An 18274-nucleotide genomic window follows, 5' to 3' on the forward strand; every position below is an offset into this window, starting at 1 on the left:
TCTCTATGCCTTTTCTTTGTATTATTAAGTAGAATGCAGCGCCACCTAGTGGCAGGGAGAATACAGCTATCAGAAAAGCCCTGAAATAATGATTAATGGGTGGTTGACATGACATGGCCTTTTTTTGGTCCAATATGTCAAAGATAAGTAAATTATAGAAAAATATGTGGGCGGCACGGTGGTGTAGTGGTTAGCGCTGTCGACTCACAGCAAGAAGGTCCGGGTTCGAGCCCCGTGGCCGGCGAGGGCCTTTCTGTGTGGAGTTTGCATGTTCTCCCCGTGTCTGCGTGGGTTTCCTCCGGGTGCTCCGGTTTCCCCCACAGTCCAAAGACATGCAGGTTAGGTTAACTGGTGGCTCTAAATTGACCGTAGGTGTGAATGTGAGTGTGAATGGTTGTCTGTGTCTATGTGTCAGCCATGTGATGACCTGGCGACTTGTCCAGGGTGTACCCCGCCTTTCGCCCGTAGTCAGCTGGGATAGGCTCCAGCTCGCCTGCGACCCTGTAGAACAGGATAAAGCGGCTAGAGATAATGAGATGAGATAAATATGTCAAAAACTGTGGTGATATTGTTCAGAAAGTGCTGTTTTATATGAACATACAGAGCATTCATGTGATTAATTTTCCATTTTTTTCACAATTTTCAACCAAACCAGAAAAAACTCATATGGCGTGACTGTCCCAAGCACATTTCACAAAGTTTGATTTTGAATAAAAACAAAAAAATGAATTCATTTTCTGTTTATTCAATCATATATTGAGAACCCAGATGTCTACTTGTGAGACTACTTGGCTAAAAGTTCAGACATAATATTTTGAAGCCACCCTTAACTAAAACATTTTGTCCCAAAAATGGATATCATATGGTGTGCCGCCGTATTCCTTTTTTTAAACGGGCAATTGTTTGGAGACCTTTGGGGAGTGGGGGTTCTCCTTCTTTCAGGAGGAAGAACAACACCTCAGAAGGACATTGAAAGTTAGAAGGTGAGTTATCTCTCCATGTTTTCAAAAAAATCAAGTATATCCGGCACTCCTGCTTCAGTTCCCTTTTGCACTGTCTTTTGGTGCAACTCATTTAACACAAAAATGCCAAAATGAAATTACTTTTCAGTCAATATTATCTTTAAAACTATATTGTCATATTGTAGTTAGCATGGTTTTAGCATAAAGGCACATTGCGTAATATCATGCTAAGTACATGAAACCTCATATGGTGTGACAACATCATAAGGTGTGACAGGGTTTTCTTGTCACACCATATGATTATTTTGTCACACTATATGATATGAACTGCATTTAAATACATAAATAATGCTCTTAGATACATATTTTATAACTAATAGTTAAGTTTATTGAATATTTTGTCCTTTTAACACATTTTGATACTATATTATTCACAAATTTAATATTTATACACCAACTCAATTTGGTGAATCTCTATTTCCATAATAATAATTTTCTGCCAAATGTTTTACAATGGGCTGCATGGTGGTGTAGTGGTTAGCGCTGTCGCCTCACAGCAAGAAGGTCCGGGTTCGAGCCCCGTGGCCGGCGAGGGCCTTTCTGTGCGGAGTTTGCATGTTCTCCCCGTGTCCGCGTGGGTTTCCTCCGGGTGCTCCGGTTTCCCCCACAGTCCAAAGACATGCAGGTTAGGTTAACTGGTGACTCTAAATTGACCGTAGGTGTGAATGTGAGTGTGAATGGTTGTCTGTGTCTATGTGTCAGCCCTGTGATGACCTGGCGACTTGTCCAGGGTGTACCCCGCCTTTCACCCGTAGTCAGCTGGGATAGGCTCCAGCTTGCCTGCGTCCCTGTAGAACAGGATAAAGCGGCTAGAGATAATGAGATGAGATGAGTGTCTCCAAAATGGTACATCTTGTGGGGTGTTCCCAGTATGCAGTGTTTAGTACCGACCAAAAGTGCTCCAAGGAAGGACAACCAGTGAACCAGCGACAGGGTCATGGGTGCCAAAGGCTAGCTCATATGGTCCAGTCCCACAGAAGAGCTACTGTAACACAAACTGCAGAAAAATTTCATGCTGACACTTTTCTGTTTTAGTCAGCATTAACTTTTTCACCAGTTTGTACTTGTTCAATTTTTTTTAAACAGATTTAATGGTAAGCTTGTCATTTCTGTTGTGTTACTCTTGACAATGGTTCATTCGTACTAATTCCTGGTCATTTTTCCACAGACTGTTATGATCCCAGGCCCCAAGCTAAAGCCAGAAGAGGAGTTTGAGACTCTTAATTATGAGGTGCCAAAGCCCAAGGCAGTACAGTGGCATAAATAAGCTGTAGGGTGGGATGTTCAAGTCGTCTTTGTACAGATTTAATTATTGACCTGTGAAATAAACTAATGTTCCTGAAACTGTATGGCTCTCCACTGGTGTCCTCACTGAACTGTTTCAGTGTGTAGGGAAGGAATTTGGAAAGGTTTGTTCAGCCTTGGTCCATTTACAACACAAAACTATTTGGGAATGTACAGCTGATTTCAGAAAGGTTATGAAAAATATATTTTTACATAAGGTTTTTATGCACACTGTATCACTTTCAAAATCACAAAATTCCTGTATCGCTTGTACATGACATTTACTTGCTGGACATTGCATGTTAGGTTTTGATCTGTGTGTACACAAGGAGGTCAAATCGACAAAATATGGTTTAGGAATGTCAACCTCTGCCGCCTCAGAGATTCTGCCTCTTGGATTGATCTGGGAACAAACAGTCACTGACACAGACACAGCTGCTCAGAGATGTTTCTCAGTTTATTGTAGGACAAACGCGAGTATATATTCACATTCAAGAGTGTGTTGTAGCTACGTGATTGGATGATGATTTACAGTGGTGCTTGAAAGTTTGTGAACCCTTTAGAATTTTCTATATTTCTGCATAAATATGACCTAAAACATCATCAGATTTTCACACAAGTCCTAAAAGTACATAAAGAGAACCCAGTTAAACAAATGAGACAAAAATATTATACTTGGTCATTTATTTATTGAGGAAAATGATCCAATATTACATATCTGTGAGTGGCAAAAGTATGTGAACCTCTAGGATTAGCAGTTAATTTGAAGGTGAAATTAGAGTCAGGTGTTTTCAATCAATGGGATGACAATCAGGTGTGAGTGGGCACCCTGTTTTATTTAAAGAACAGGGATCTATCAAAGTCTGATCTTCACAACACATGTTTGTGGAAGTGTATCATGGCACGAACAAAGGAGATTTCTGAGGACCTCAGAAAATGTGTTGTTGATGCTCATCAGGCTGGAAAAGGTTACAAAACCATCTCTAAAGAGTTTGGACTCCACCAATCCACAGTCAGACAGATTGTGTACAAATGGATGAGATTCAAGACCATTGTTACCCTCCCCAGGAGTGGTCGACCAACAAAGATCACTCCAAGAGCAAGGCATGTAATAGTCAGCAAGGTCACAAAGGACCCCAGGGTAACTTCTAAGCAACTGAAGGCCTCTCTCACATTGGCCTCTCTCACATCGGCAGCGCATTGATATCTGAGCTCCGTATCAATGCGCTGCCGAAGCGCGCAGAAGGTGTTAGTACGCCTGTCATTATAGTGCGGACTTTCCATAGCATAGAAAATCGCTATGTTTCAATTTGTGTAACTGAACTTGTTTCATGTCACTGGTCATATAAACCTATGTAAACAGGAAACACGTGGAAGAGTTTGGTCGCATCTAACTACAGCCCCAAAAAAATACCATTGGCCATACTGAGCCTAGCTACATTGCTAACAGGAGTGACAGCGCGTCTGACTGACTGGGAGGTCGCGCAAAGCTCGGAGAGGTACGGAGCAGCTCGTCTCAATTCAGATAAGAGCATATTTCATTATGGAAGTACGGTGGACTGTTCCTTTAAGCAGGGGAACACGTCTGGCACTGCAGGATTTGAGTCCCTGGCGGCGTAGTGTGTTACTGATGGTAGCCTTTGTTACTTTGGTCCCAGCTCCCTGCAGGTCATTCACTAGGTCCCCCTGTGTGGTTCTGGGATTTTTGCTCACCATTCTTGTGATCATTTTGACCCCACGGGGTGAGATCTTGCGTGGAGCCCCAGATCAAGGGAGATTATCAGTGGTCTTGTATGTCTTCCATTTTCTAATAATTGCTCCCACAGTTGATTTCTTCACACCAAGCTGCTTACCTATTGCAGATTCAGTCTTCCCAGCCTGGTGCAGGTCTACAATTTTGTTTCTGGTGTCCTTTGACAGCTCTTTGTTCTTGGCCATAGTGGAGTTTGGAGTGTGACTGTTTGAGGTTGTGGACAGGTGTCTTTTATACTGATAACGAGTTCAAACAGGTGCCATTAATACAGGTAACGAGTGGAGGACAGAGGAGCCTCTTAAAGAAGTTACAGGTCTGCGAGAGCCAGAAATCTTGCTTGTTTGTAGGTGACCAAATACTTATTTTACAGAGGAATTTACCAATTAATTCATTAAAATTCCTTCAATGTGATTTCCTGGATTCTTTCCCCCCATTCTGTCTCTCATAGTTGAAGTGTACCTATGATGAAAATTACAGGCCTCTCTCATCTTTTTAAGTGGGAGAACTTGCACAATTGGTGGCTGACTAAATACTTTTTTGCCCCACTGTACATGTGCATCAGTGAGAATGGGGATGAGAGTGTAGTGAAGATGCAAGGAGTAGACATAAAGAAAGTTGGTGAATTCAAGTACCCGGGGTCAACTGTGCAGGAAAATGGGGGCTGTGATAGTGAGGTGAGTGAGTGAGTGCAGGCAGGGTGGAGCAGTTGGAGAAGGATTGCGGGAGTCGTTTGTGATAGGAAAGTCCCAGCAAAAGTGAAAGGTAAGATGTATAAGACAGCAGTGAAACCAGCTGTGATGTATGGATTGGAGACCGTACCCTTAACGAAGAGACAGGAGGCAAAGTTGGAGGTGGCAGAGTTGAGGATGTTAAGGTTTGCGATGGGAGGTTGGACAGGATAAGGAACGAGCACATCAGAGGGACAGCACATGTGAAGAGCTTGGGAATTAAGCTAAGAGAGATGAGACTGAGATGGTACGGGCACATCCTGAGAAGAGATACAGAGCATGTGGGAAGGAGAATGTTGAGGATGGAGCTGCCAGGCACACGAAAACGAGGAAGGCCAAAGAGGAGATACATGGATGTGGTGAGAGAGGACATGAAAGTGGCAGGTGTGGTAGAGAAGGATGCGGAAGACAGGGAGCAATGGAGATGAAAGATCCGCTGTGGCGACCCCTAATCGGGAGCAGCCAAAAGAAGACGACGCAACAGGGCCAAAAGTTTGTGGACACCTCACCAGCCCATCCCAAATGTAGTTCCCGTTCTCCAGTGATAATAACCTCCATTCTTCTGGGAAGGCTTTACACTAAACTTTGTGGGGATTTATGTTTATTCAGCCACAAGAGTCAAGTCAGGGTGTTCAGTGGGGTTGAGCTCAATCAGGACTCTGCAGGACACTCGAGTTCTTCCACTCCAGTCTTGGCACACCATGTCTTCACAGAGCTTGCTTTGCGCACAGGGCGTCGTCATGCTGGAACAGGTTTGAGCCCCAGTGAAGGGAATGTATCATGCTAAAGGGTGCAAAGACAGTCCAGACAATTGTTTGCTTCCAACTTTGTGGCAACAGTTTCAGAAAGAACAACATATGGATGTGTTGGTCAGATGTCCACAAACTTTTCACCATATAGTGAAGATATTCCACTGAGATATGAGAGAACGAGTAATCCTTCACCAAGTGTATTAAATTCAACTGAACCTAGGTGTCATTTTAGAAAAAGAATCCATGTACGATATTTTATTTTACAAGCATTGGTTATTACAGGGCGGCACGGTGGTGTAGTGGTTAGCGCTGTCGCCTCACAGGAAGAAGGTCCTGGGTTCGAGCCCTGGGGCCGGCGAGGGCCTTTCTGTGCGGAGTTTGCATGTTCTCCCCGTGTCCGCGTGGGTTTCCTCCGGGTGCTCCGATTTCCCCCACAGTCCAAAGACATGCAGGTTAGGTTAACTGGTGACTCTAAATTGACCGTAGGTGTGAATGTGAGTGTGAATGGTTGTCTGTGTCTATGTGTCAGCCCTGTGATGACCTGGCGACTTGTCCAGGGTGTACCCCACCTTTTGCCCGTAGTCAGCTGGGATAGGCTCCAGCTTGCCTGCGACCCTGTAGAAGGATAAAGCGGCTAGAGATAATGAGATGAGATGAGTTGGTTATTACAGTGCTATGCTTAGTGAGTATCCTAAGAAGACAACAAATTTGTACATTGTGCAATAAGCTGCCCAAAACAGAACAGATCCTAATTTACAAAAAAAAAAAAAAGTTTCCTGTGGTTAGATGTTACCCTTTTTAAAGCTCTACCTAGTTTAGAAGTCAACTTTGTCAATTCTGCCATAGGCCCAGGACATATTGAGAAGAGACTGAAATAATATTTCTCCTAAAATATATCTATCTATCTCACTGGACCTTTATATGTTTATCTCCCTGAACATCACGCCCTTACTTCCTCAAAAGTTCTTCCCCAAACTGTTCCCACAGCGTCATAAACACTCAATTTTCTACAATGTCTCAACATACTGTAGTAATTTCCCTTCAGTGGAACTAACGGGCCCAAATATGTTCCAGCATGAGAATGCCTCTGTGCATAAAGCGAGCTCCATGAAGATATGGTGTACATCGTTATGCTGTAACACGTGGTCCACACAGAGCCGTGACCTCAACGAACACCTTTGGGATCAGTTGGAATGCTGATAGTGTGCCAGGCTTCCTCACCAAACATTACTAATGCTCATAAGGGTGTACGAACACAAATCCCCACAGCCACACTCCGAAATCTAGTGCAAAGGCTTCCTAGAGCAGTGGAGGCTGTTAGAACAACTCCATATTAATGCCCATGGTTTTGGTAAGGGATGTTCAGCAAGCATATTTGGTCAGGTATCTACATACTTTTAACCTTATTGTGTACATTTGTGTTTATTTTATATTTAACAGCTGAGGGCATTATTTAATTTTAACACTTAAGTGTAAAGTACTCCAAGTTACATGTACCAAAAGTGCCTTATACATAAAGCGCTCCTCCTTCTGCTTATTATTATTAGTGGTCGCAGTAGTCATAATATTAGTAGAAGGAGCAGTATTAGTAATTATATTAGTAAAGATAGCAGTCGTAGTAATAATGGGCAGCAGTGGTTAGCACTGTTGTCTCACGACAAGAAGGGTCCAGGTTCGAACCTCATGACGAATGGGAGCCTTTCTGTGTTGAGTTTATATGTTCTCCCTGTCTGCATGAGTTTTCTCTGGATGCTCTGGTTTCCCCCACAGGCCAAAGACATGTGGATTAGGTAAAATACCCAGCCACTGAAGTTGCACAAGCCAGTGCATTACTTTGTGCCCGTCCCAAGCCCAGATAGATTGGGGAGAGTTGCATCAGGGAGGGTATCCAGAGAAGCAGCAACAGTACCGGTAGTAGCAGTTTAAAAAAACAAAAAACAAAAAGGTCACTCAGGCCAAAAGTTGAAGATCTTAAGCAAGTTTCCTTCTACCCGGTTCATGATTGCTGTGCAAGAACATTTATGACTCTTAAGACGTGGCCACATAGAGTCCAATAGGAACAGCAATGTTAACAAACAGCACTCTGAAAGAAATAAACTCTTCATGTCTGCCTTCAGACACTTAACCAGGTTCTTTTCCAGGTACACAACTCTTTCTAACTCAGATTGCAACTCACATTTGTACCTTCTAACAGCAGAAAATCATTGAAGCAGTGATCCAACCACTCCCTTCTTTACAACAATAGTGCATTGGGGAAAATGAAACATGCCTTCAGGTGATTAAATTTGGCAGTTCCTGGAAGAGCAGAACTGTTTACTGCTAATATGGAAACAGTCAGACAATGGCTCAGTCCCTAAATTAAGTGCACTACCTAGGTTATGAAATAATAGTTGCCTTGCCCTAGGTACTCCAAAAGGATTGAGTCATAGATGGCGGCATCATGCAGTTTATGGTGGGATGGAACATTTGGCCAGTTAGCTGGAAAGTTAACACAGGCAGTACACACTAAATGTACGCAGAAAGATTTTCTGAAGAAGTGTTCTACATAAAAATACATTTTTTTAAAATGCAAGTTTTCCTCTCTAAACATACTCAAAATTAGTAGATATTTTTCAGCCAAACCCACAACCTTAAGGGTTGTTTTACAATCAGGGTACGCAAGCTAAAAATCCCATTTAACACTTATCTTCAATATCAAAAGGCTTGACTAAATAAGCTTGGTTGTTTATTGTAGCCCTGTGATAGCTCTATTTACCATGCAAAAAAAAAATTTGGTGATAACGTTATTTTTGGTGAATGTATGGTAATATGTCATATTTAGCAAAATTACTCATGTCATTTAGAAAAAGTGCTTTTTTGACCACAGGTAGCTCCAAAAGGGATGCACTTAAATCATTCTTTATACCATAAAACAAATATTTGGTTCCATATCATTGGAAACATAGTTAAGTTTTAATGTTGAATGCCAGTAAGTTTTCAGACTATTTTGATCAAATTAGCATGCGATTGTGTCAAAAAAATGTCCTCTCCGAGACAGCTAATTTTTCAATATAAAATATCTAAAATGTGGTCAAGATATTGGGACATAAATATTAGAGACAACTAACACAAAGCTTACAGCCTTATATTTAAAAGCACTATGGAAGTAGTGGATTCTGAATTGTCAAAAAAAAAAAAAATGTCCTCTCCGAGAATCACTTCATTTGTTTCTCCCATCTTATAGCAGATTACACAAAACTACCATACACATATGAGTGATTCCACGCTTATGGGTACTGAAATGGGGACATGAACTTATTTTTAAAAATTCACCTAAAACCATTTCTTTTTTTACCATCAGGTCACAAAACATGTAATCTTTAATGAATGATATGTTAAAAGATAACTTTAATTTTCTGAGATGTAATAAAAACATATTTATATGCCAAAGTCAAGCCTATGAGTTCCAAAATGTCTGTTACATCACTTCTGTTACGATTGTCCATCTCGCGTCTGTTACAAATTAATTACAATCTAGCTCTATACCATGTTAATCTTATTGAAAGAATATGTTTATTCTACTACACACGTTTATTAATTATATTTGCTAAAACATCACCTTCCTATGTTTCAAAAAGTAATTCTACATTGTTAAAATTGAGAATATATATGTCCACAACACTTCTGTTACGTTCTGACTTTGGCATATAAATATGTTATTACATCTCAGAAAATTAAAGTTATCTTTTAACATATCATTCATTAAAGATTACATGTTTTGTGACCTGATGGTAAAAAAAGAAATGGTTTTAGGTGAATTTTCAAAAATAAGTTCATGTCCCCATTTCAGTACCCATAAGCGTGGAATCACTCATATATCAAAAAATGACCTGAAATCTGTTCTTTAACTTGTCCTTCACTTAAAAACTGGTACAAGAACCAGTTTGAATCAATTTGAATTTTGGACCCCTGTGACACAAACTTTGTACCCTGATTGTAAAACAACCCTTAAAGCCACACAGGCAGAGTCAATATTTACTGTACACCCAAATGTACAGGGTTAACTCGAAAACCACAAATAACTTCTTGTGGACATAAACAAACCTCACCCTCTGACCTTGTACTGGCTTTTTACAGTAGCATTTTAAAATAGTGGTTGGGATATACTAGTCGAACAATTGCTTAAAAAAAACAAATCCACATGTGAGCCTGACACTGGTACACAAAGAAACCTGAGCTCTAAATCAACAATGAATAATAATTGATCTTTACTTCTAAATTTAGCATCTTACTTTAATAATGAAAGACTAATTGTATCAAAAGAACCACTATGTAAAGAAATCCTTTTAAAACCGGCACATACACAGAAACTTTCCTCTCCAAACCATTTTTTTCCTTGTCATTTCATCTTTAATTAACATCAACTGTATCCTTAAACAAAAGCACAACAAATGTTTCAAGGAGTCAGACATTTTGATCTCCTGTAAAATTAAGAGCCACATCAGATATATTCTTAACCAATATTCACGCTCAACAAGCCTGTGTGTGTGTGTGAGAGAGAGACAGAGAGAGAGAGAGAGAGAGAGAGAGAGAGAGAGATCTGCATGCCCATTTTAGTAAAATTAGCACTCTGGTGTGGGTAATTATATTTGCAAACCATTTTCACCGATTTAAGGCCTCAGAATACAATAACGGAATAAACAACCTTGCACTTGAAACTGGGCTGTAATTTGAACTAGAGTTACTCCAAAAGCTCAGCGGATGTTCATTCTACTTTAGGTGCGATTCTCACAATGTTAAAAGAGCTGCTGAATATACACTTTATAAAATGTCTTTCCCAGATACAGGGGTGTCTAAAATGAGTGTTTCTGGTGTTTGTTTCTTATTCTGTACTTACTTGAGAGGGAGCATGATGTGGAAGAGGGATTCTTACATTACAGACGAAGAAGGAACAATAATGTAGATCACAAATCAGATTAGTTGCAGGTCTCATCAAGAACGCTTGCATTATACAATATACATACAGTACCATGCTTACACTGTTCGGTCTTTTCGAACCTTTTAAGCACTGTGGATCAGCGCCGTTGTCAAAAGTCCTTTTTACAAACACAACATGACCCCGTTCTGCCAAGCCCCGTCTCAAGGCAATCCTACATAAAACGGGCAACTGGCATTGTAATGGATGACACAGCCGAGGCAGTAGAATACTGTTTGCACAGAGAAAACATACATGTCTAAAATTAAAACACTGAAATAAAACCATTGATAAAGGTTATAAGCATGCCTCTTTTTTAAAGAGAGGTGGAAGAGCAAAACTGATTCACAGTTATCATACTACTGTGTAAAAGCATGTAGAGGTCCGGAGTGAAATGTCTGGCGGAGTACTGCATGATTAAGTGCCAAATGTAAAATCAAATGCATGCTTTACCATCTTAAAAGGAGACAAGAAAGAAAAGGGGAAAAAAAAAAAAATCACATCTGGAATTATTATTATTTTACATCTTTTGCATGTGCATTGTTTCTAGTAGGCAGAACAGGGTACAACATTCATCATCGCATTTCTGTCTTGATTTCGATTTCTCTTGGGTAATTTGCAAGACGTAACTACAGCACTTTAACCGTTGTCATATAATAGAAAAAAAACAAAGTCTGTTTAATTTCTGTATACTCTCTCGCTCTGCTGGGCGGACTGGCGGAGGCAGCGATGATTTGCTGGGAGATCTGAGTGAGTGAGTGAGTGAGTGAGCAGGTCAGGAGAGGCTTGGGGGTCACAGTTCAAGGGTCACACAGGTGTTGCTTTGCGCTGGAGCAGGTACTGATGGAGGTCATCGGCATCCCGCTTGAGCCAGGCCGCGTTCAGGAGAATGTTCTCACAGCACTGCTGTACGGTGCGCTCAGCTGTCGGCGCATGGTGAGTCTCGAAGAAACTCTGAGCGCACACACACACACGATGAGGATTAGTGGTACACAAATTAGTTAACCAGCATAATTTACAGCCATTAATCACTGTATATAAACAACTTTATTAATGTCTCTGGAACTTCACCTGAGTGATATGGCTTACCTTTACTTCTGCAGCCATTTTGTCAATTGCAAAACCATCAACAGTGAGCTGGACAAGAGAGAAATACAAAGATTTTTCACCTTAATTTGATGATCTTTTTACTTTTTAAAATTGTTACATTTATTAGATATTATTAGCTGAAATAGCTTTAACTGAAAAATATATATATAATTCCATAGTCAACAGGAAAAGACAAACAAGTACGGTTAAACTTGTATTTAGCAAGAATTTTCATATAAAAGTTGAAACTTTAAAGTGTCCCATGCACATAGGCTCACCTTAATGAGTCGTGATATGAGGAATCCACCTTGGTAGCGGTTATGAAGTGCCTCCCAGTTATCTCGGACAAATTTCCAAGCTGCTTTGCGGCCATGCTTACTGCTCCCGGCCACGCCACCAATCACAGACACAGTGTCCTGGGGACGAACGTCATCCTATACACAGACACACACCAGAGTCAGAGCAGATTAGTGCTAGCTAAAGCAGAAACAAAAGGCACACTTATTTATTTAAAAAAAAAAAAGTGCTGTCAAAGCAGTGTTCCATTAACATTAGCTTAGTGGCCAAGATTTCCCTAACATATTTGAGAAAATGTATGCAGCTCTATAGCAACTACCACTCATTTATTTTGTATTTTAGGTCTTACGAATTAAGTTTCACTTAATTCGAGATGACAAGTTTGCGAAACGACATGCTTGAAAACACACCTTTAAAGGTCTCTCTGGTAATCATAGCTTCTCTTACTGGTGCATTTCTGTCCTTTTTTCCTCAAATTTAAAGCAAAATTTCAGCAAAAGTCAAACAAAAATGAAAACTAATGATATTTGTGCATCCATACTACCACTGTAATGAGGTCTAAACATTACATAATCAGAACTCTGGAGAACACACACACTACATTATAATTTGTAATTGTGTAAACCTTTCTGCAACATTCAGCTTTTTTAAACAATATTTGTCTCCTCCATTCAATTTCATATGCAAAATTCAACATTTAAAAAGGTACTTGGATCGTTTATTATTGTTTATAATTAACAGTTATTCATTGAGCCTGAGGCAGATAATTGTTATAGTATAAATACACAGGTGATTATTTAAAAAAATTTTTTTTCTTCAAACTTCAAAAGTGGCATGCAAATGTAATAAAGGGCGTGCGGCGTTGTCGCTTATCTATGCCGAGTCACATAAAACACTTTGTTTTGAAATAGATCACAATTCCACCTTCCCTTTGAATAGTTTCAGACCAAACTTCGTAGCATCTTTAGTGTTTTTAGAAACAGCATTTTCTTTCATCATTTGTAATTCTTCCTCACTTACAGTGAGAAAACGATTGGCCACCATTTCGCCGACTCGCTCGAGGTGATTGGTCGAGAAATTCAGACCATTTCCTCAATAATCAGCGCACACAATTTTCTATAATCACCTCTGTATTTATACTAAAACTAAATACCCTCTTCAAATAACCCTTGCTTTTTTTTTTTTTTTAAATCCCAGTAAACCTGTATGATATTAAGTGTTCCAACATACTGAAAGGGAGAAAGTCAAGACTCTCTGGATGAGGTCTGGAGACTGGATTGCTCCCAGAACCTTCTCTATGCGATTCTTTTCCTCCTGCATGTCAGCCTGTCTATGGAGCTGGACAGAGGAAATTAAGCACAGTACGTTCTTACTTTACAATCTCTAATTTGTCAAGTCGCACTTTCATTAATAAACTTCTATGATTATTATTTAAAACACGACTCAAAATACTGCACAGTACAACTTACAAACACTGTGTGACAAGCACCATGCCTTATTACCTTTAGCATAGTATCCAGCGTTGAGCTATCCCCATGTTTTAAAACTGTTAAATAAACCTGAAATTTAAATAAATAAAAAATTGACTGTACAATACTTCAGGGAAATCAGTGCCGTATATAGACAGATACGACTAACTTCCACTCTTCTATTCTTCATTTGAAGGGAAAACCACACAAACATATCCTTTGATGTATCCTTAACAGATGAAGTGCGAGAGCTGCAGTCTAAATGAAAAGGGTCGAAATGTGTTTAGTCATGCAGGTCTTACTGGACTCCTGAGGTCTGCAGAGAGGATCTGCTTGCCTTCCACGTGGTCTTTAAATCTCCTGCGAGCTTCCTCCAGCGTGGCTTTGTGTCCCGTCTTCCCCAGCTTTCCTAGCACAAGGCCTCGTAGCAGAGCATCCAAATGGCCTGGAATCATATGACCAAAAACTAAATAAATAAAATTAAAAAAGTAAACGTCTACAGGTCATACAAAACTACTAGAAAAAGCAGTTTTTTCTCTCTCACACACACCCGGACACTCACCCTCGCCATGCTTGCTGTCCCAGCCCAGCTTCAGGCCAATAGGAGTAAAGAGGTCTCGGATGAACTCCTGGATCTCCTCATGGAAATCAGTGTGAGAGAGCAGACAGGAGAGCACGCCCAGGTTACAACTAAGGTCACTCCACACTGTGTAGTTTGGCTCATTCACAAATGCCTCCATCACCTTTAGCACCTCCACAGTGCTGATCAAACCTGCACGAGACTAACAGACAGAAATATGCTACAAACGGCATTCATAAAAGCGATGATATTTTGTCCATAATTATTACACAGCTAATTTGAATACTCGATTCCGATTGGTTGACTGCGGCATTCGAAGTCTTATTTCTGTATAACAGATTGTTGCTGTGGACTGTGTCATTAATGGTAACAATAAAATCATTAACTCAATAAAATCGTTCTTGAAATCAATAGCGTCTCAGATTACTGACTTCTTTACTAAGTAGCCAGGTAAAAAGCAGGATAAGATCCAAGATTGTAGTGCATCCTCTGCTTCTCCTTCCTGAAGTCTACCACCATCTCCTTGGTCTTGGAGACATTCAGGTCCAAACTATTCTGCTTGCACCATGCTGACAGCACCTCCACCATGTCCATATAGGCTGTCTCATTGTTCAACATCTGCAAATTTTACAATGATGTTGGAACCGTGTGGCTATGCAAATCAGAGATGTAAAGGGAATAGAACACAAAGGACTCAGGATGTAGCCTTGAGGGGCACTGGTGTTGAACATCCTGGTGCTGAAGGTGCAGTTATCAATCTTCACCACCTATAGTCTGTCAGACAGGAAGCTCTGGATCCAGGAGGAAAGTAAAGGGCTCAGTCTCAGATTCCTGAGCTTAGTGACCGGTCTGAGGGGAATTATGGTGTTGAATGCCAAACTAACATTGATGAAAAGTATTTGTGCATAATTCCTTTTACCGATGTCCAGGTGAGAAAGGGTGAAGTGGAGGACATTGGCGGCGGCATCATCAGTACTCCTGCTGGGGCGATAGGCAAACTGAAGGGGGTTTAATGAGTCAAGTAAAGATGTGCAGATGAAATCTTTGATAAGTTTCTCAAAGCACTTCATCACCACAGAGATGAGTCGTCATTTAATCAGAATCACTTAATTAATCCCCAGAGGGAAATTCAAATTTGCTACCAAGCTCCTGAATCATCTCATCTCATTATCTGTAGCCGCTTTATCCTGTTCTACAGGGTCGCAGGCAAGCTGGAACCTATCCCAGCTGACTACGGGTGAAAGGCGGGGTACACCCTGGACAAGTCGCCAGGTCATCACAGGGCTGACACATAGACACAGGCAACCATTCACACTCACATTCACACCTACGGTCAATTTAGAGCCACCAGTTAACCTAACCTGCATGTCTTTGGACTGTGGGGGAAACCGGAGCACCCGGAGGAAACCCACGTGGACACGGGGAGAACATGCAAACTCCGCACAGAAAGGCCCTCGCCGGCCACGGGGCTCGAACCCGGACCTTCTTGCTGTGAGGCGACAGCGCTAACCACTACACCACCGTACCGCCCGCTCCTGAATCAAAGAAGTAGTAAACATGTCTAAAAAATAGAAGATAAAATCGTCTGAAAAAAGAATAAATAAAAATAAAATAAATTCAATAACTTAAGTAAAAGCAAAATGAAGAACTGATTCTATATACAATGATTCCTATATACATATATTGCACCTGAGTTAAGGATACAGTATACATGGTAAGACAGTGTACCACAGTTATACAGTGGCACTGTACAGCTTGACTGCAACAGGTAGGAATGATTTCCTACGTCTCCCAGTTGTGCATCGTGGAAGAATCAGCCGTTTACTGAATGTGCTCCTAAGCAGGCCCAGTTGGTCTTCTTGAGTACAGGGATAATGGTGGATGCTTTGAAGCATATTGGGATGACGGAATGGGCCAGGGAAAGACTGAAAATAGAGGTGAATGTTGGAGCTAACTGGTCTGCACATGATTTTAGCACCTGCCCAGGGATGCATCTGGGCCAGCTGCCTTCCTCCTGTTCACTCATTTCAGAGTCCTCTTCATGTTATGCTCCGAGACAGCGAGTGAACAGTCTTGACTGGTCAGGTCACCCACTTCAGCTGCACAGGTACCAACTGCGATGCTAGCAGTGCTAACAGAGCTAGCATTTGCGATGCAAACCTCAAAGCGAGTGTAGAAGGTGTTCAAGTCTTCCACTGCTGAGGTGTGTTAATCCTCTATAGTCTGAAGATCTTGCCACATGGATAATGTACAGCAAGCTGGTCATTATTGCGAAATAAACCTCAACAGGGCGATGCAGGACTCCAATGCTAAACAGAGGCATGCTGTACATTATCCCTTACATAGTACATTTGTAATAGTCATGCATCATGTCAACTATCAAACTCATGTACAGTGGTGCTTGAAAGTTTGTGAACCCTTGAGAATTTTCTATATTTCTGCACAAATATGACCTAAAACATCAGATTTTCACACAAGTCCTAAAAGTAGATCAAGAGAACCCAGTTAAACAAATGAGACAAAAATATTATACTTGGTCATTTATTTATTGAGGAAAATGATCCAGTATTACATATCTGTGAGTGGCATGTATGTAAAGTATGTATGTGAACCTCTAGGATTAGCAGTTAATCTGAAGGTGAAATTAGAGTCAGGTGTTTTCAATCAATGGGACGACAATCAGGTGTGAGTGGGCACCCTGTTTTATTTAAAGAACAGGGATCTATCAAAGTCTGATCTTCACAACACATGTTTGTGGAAGTGTATCATGGCACGAACAAAGCAGATTTCTGAGGACCTCAGAAAAAACGTTGTTGATGCTCATCAGGCTGGAAAAGGTTACAAAACCATCTCTAAAGAGTTTGGACTCCACCAATCCACAGTCAGACAGATTGTGTACAAATGGAGGAAATTCAAGACCATTGTTACCCTCCCCAGGAGTGGTCGACCAACAAAGATCACTCCAAGAGCAAGGCGTGTAATAGTTGGCGAGGTCACAAAGGACCCCAGGGTAACTTCTAAGCAATTGAAGGCCTCTCTCACATTGGCTAATGTTAATGTTCATGAGTCCACCATCAGGAGAACACTGAACAACAATGGTGTGCATGGCAAGGTTGCAAGGAGAAAGCCACTGCTCTCCAAAAAGAACATTGCTGCTCGTCTGCAGTTTGCTAAAGATCACCTGGACAACCCAGAAGGCTATTGGAAAAACGTTTTGTGGACGGATGAGACCAAAATAGAACTTTTTGGTTTAAATGAGAAGCGTTATGTTTGGAGAAAGGAAAACACTGCATTCCAGCATAAGAACCTTGTCCCTTCTGTGAAACATGGTGGTGGTAGTATCATGGTTTGGGCCTGTTTTGCTGCATCTGGGCCAGGACGGCTTGCCATCATTGATGGAACAATGGATTCTGAATTATACCAGCGAATTCTAAAGGAAAATGTCAGCACATCTGTCCATGAACTGAATCTCAAGAGAAGGTGGGTCATGCAGCAAGACGACGACCCTAAGCACACAAGTCGTTCTACCAAAGAATGGTTAAAGAAGAATAAAGTTAATGTTTTGGAATGGCCAAGTCAAAGTCCTGACCTTAATCCAATGGAAATATTGTGGAAGGACCTGAAGCGAGCAGTTCATGTGAGGAAACCCACCAACATCCCAGAGTTGAAGCTGTTCTGTACGGAGGAATGGGCTAAAATTCCTCCAAGCCGGTGTGCAGGACTGATCAACAGTTACCGCAAACGTTTAGTTGCAGTTATTACTGCACAAGGGGGTCACACCAGATACTGAAAGCAAAGGTTCACATACTTTTGCCACTCTCAGGTATGTAATATTGGATCATTTTCCTCAATAAATAAATGACCAAGTATAATATTTTTGTCTCATTTGTTTAACTGGGTTCTCTTTATCTACTTTTAGGACTTGTGTGAAAATCCGATGATGTTTTAGGTCATATTTATGCAGAAATATAGAAAATTCTAAAGGGTTCACAAACTTTCAAGCACCACTGTACAAATAAGTGTTAATGGATACGTTATGGTAATCAATAATATGGTGTGTGTGTGTATATGCATGTGATCTTACCAGGGAGAAAAGGTCATTTTGGAGGCCCAGGCGATCTACAGGGAGCAGGGTAAGATCTCTGATTCCTGGCAACAGACTCTCCAACATGGCTGAGCTGTACTGGACCCTGTAGAAGCCTACCGTACCTGGATTAAGCTACAACAAAAGGAACGAAAATCTTTCACACACGTGCTAATCTTTGACTGACCAAACAATGCAACCCCAGGCTAAAAATTCTCATCAAGCCTTCACAACACAAATGGTCCCAACCATCAGCACACAT

The 18274-nt window shown here is 41.0% G+C and overlaps 1 protein-coding gene across 1 annotated transcript in view; it reads right to left on the reverse strand.

Annotated features, from left to right (window-relative positions):
- Positions 1-9905: 9905 nt before the first annotated feature.
- The window catches only part of npepps (aminopeptidase puromycin sensitive), a 44457-nt gene continuing 36088 nt past the window's right edge, over positions 9906-18274 (reverse strand). Inside the window, exons 16-23 of the mRNA XM_060941724.1 lie at positions 18013-18147; positions 13911-14130; positions 13651-13793; positions 13382-13438; positions 13110-13217; positions 11861-12016; positions 11583-11630; positions 9906-11447 (exon numbers count right to left, since the gene is read on the reverse strand). Of these exons, the coding sequence (XP_060797707.1) occupies positions 11301-11447; positions 11583-11630; positions 11861-12016; positions 13110-13217; positions 13382-13438; positions 13651-13793; positions 13911-14130; positions 18013-18147 (1014 nt within the window). The 3' untranslated portion in view covers positions 9906-11300. The remainder of the gene's footprint in view (positions 11448-11582; positions 11631-11860; positions 12017-13109; positions 13218-13381; positions 13439-13650; positions 13794-13910; positions 14131-18012; positions 18148-18274) is intronic.

The sequence above is a fragment of the Neoarius graeffei genome, chromosome 15 (genome assembly GCF_027579695.1).
Source record: "Neoarius graeffei isolate fNeoGra1 chromosome 15, fNeoGra1.pri, whole genome shotgun sequence".
Lineage (NCBI taxonomy): Eukaryota > Metazoa > Chordata > Actinopteri > Siluriformes > Ariidae > Neoarius > Neoarius graeffei.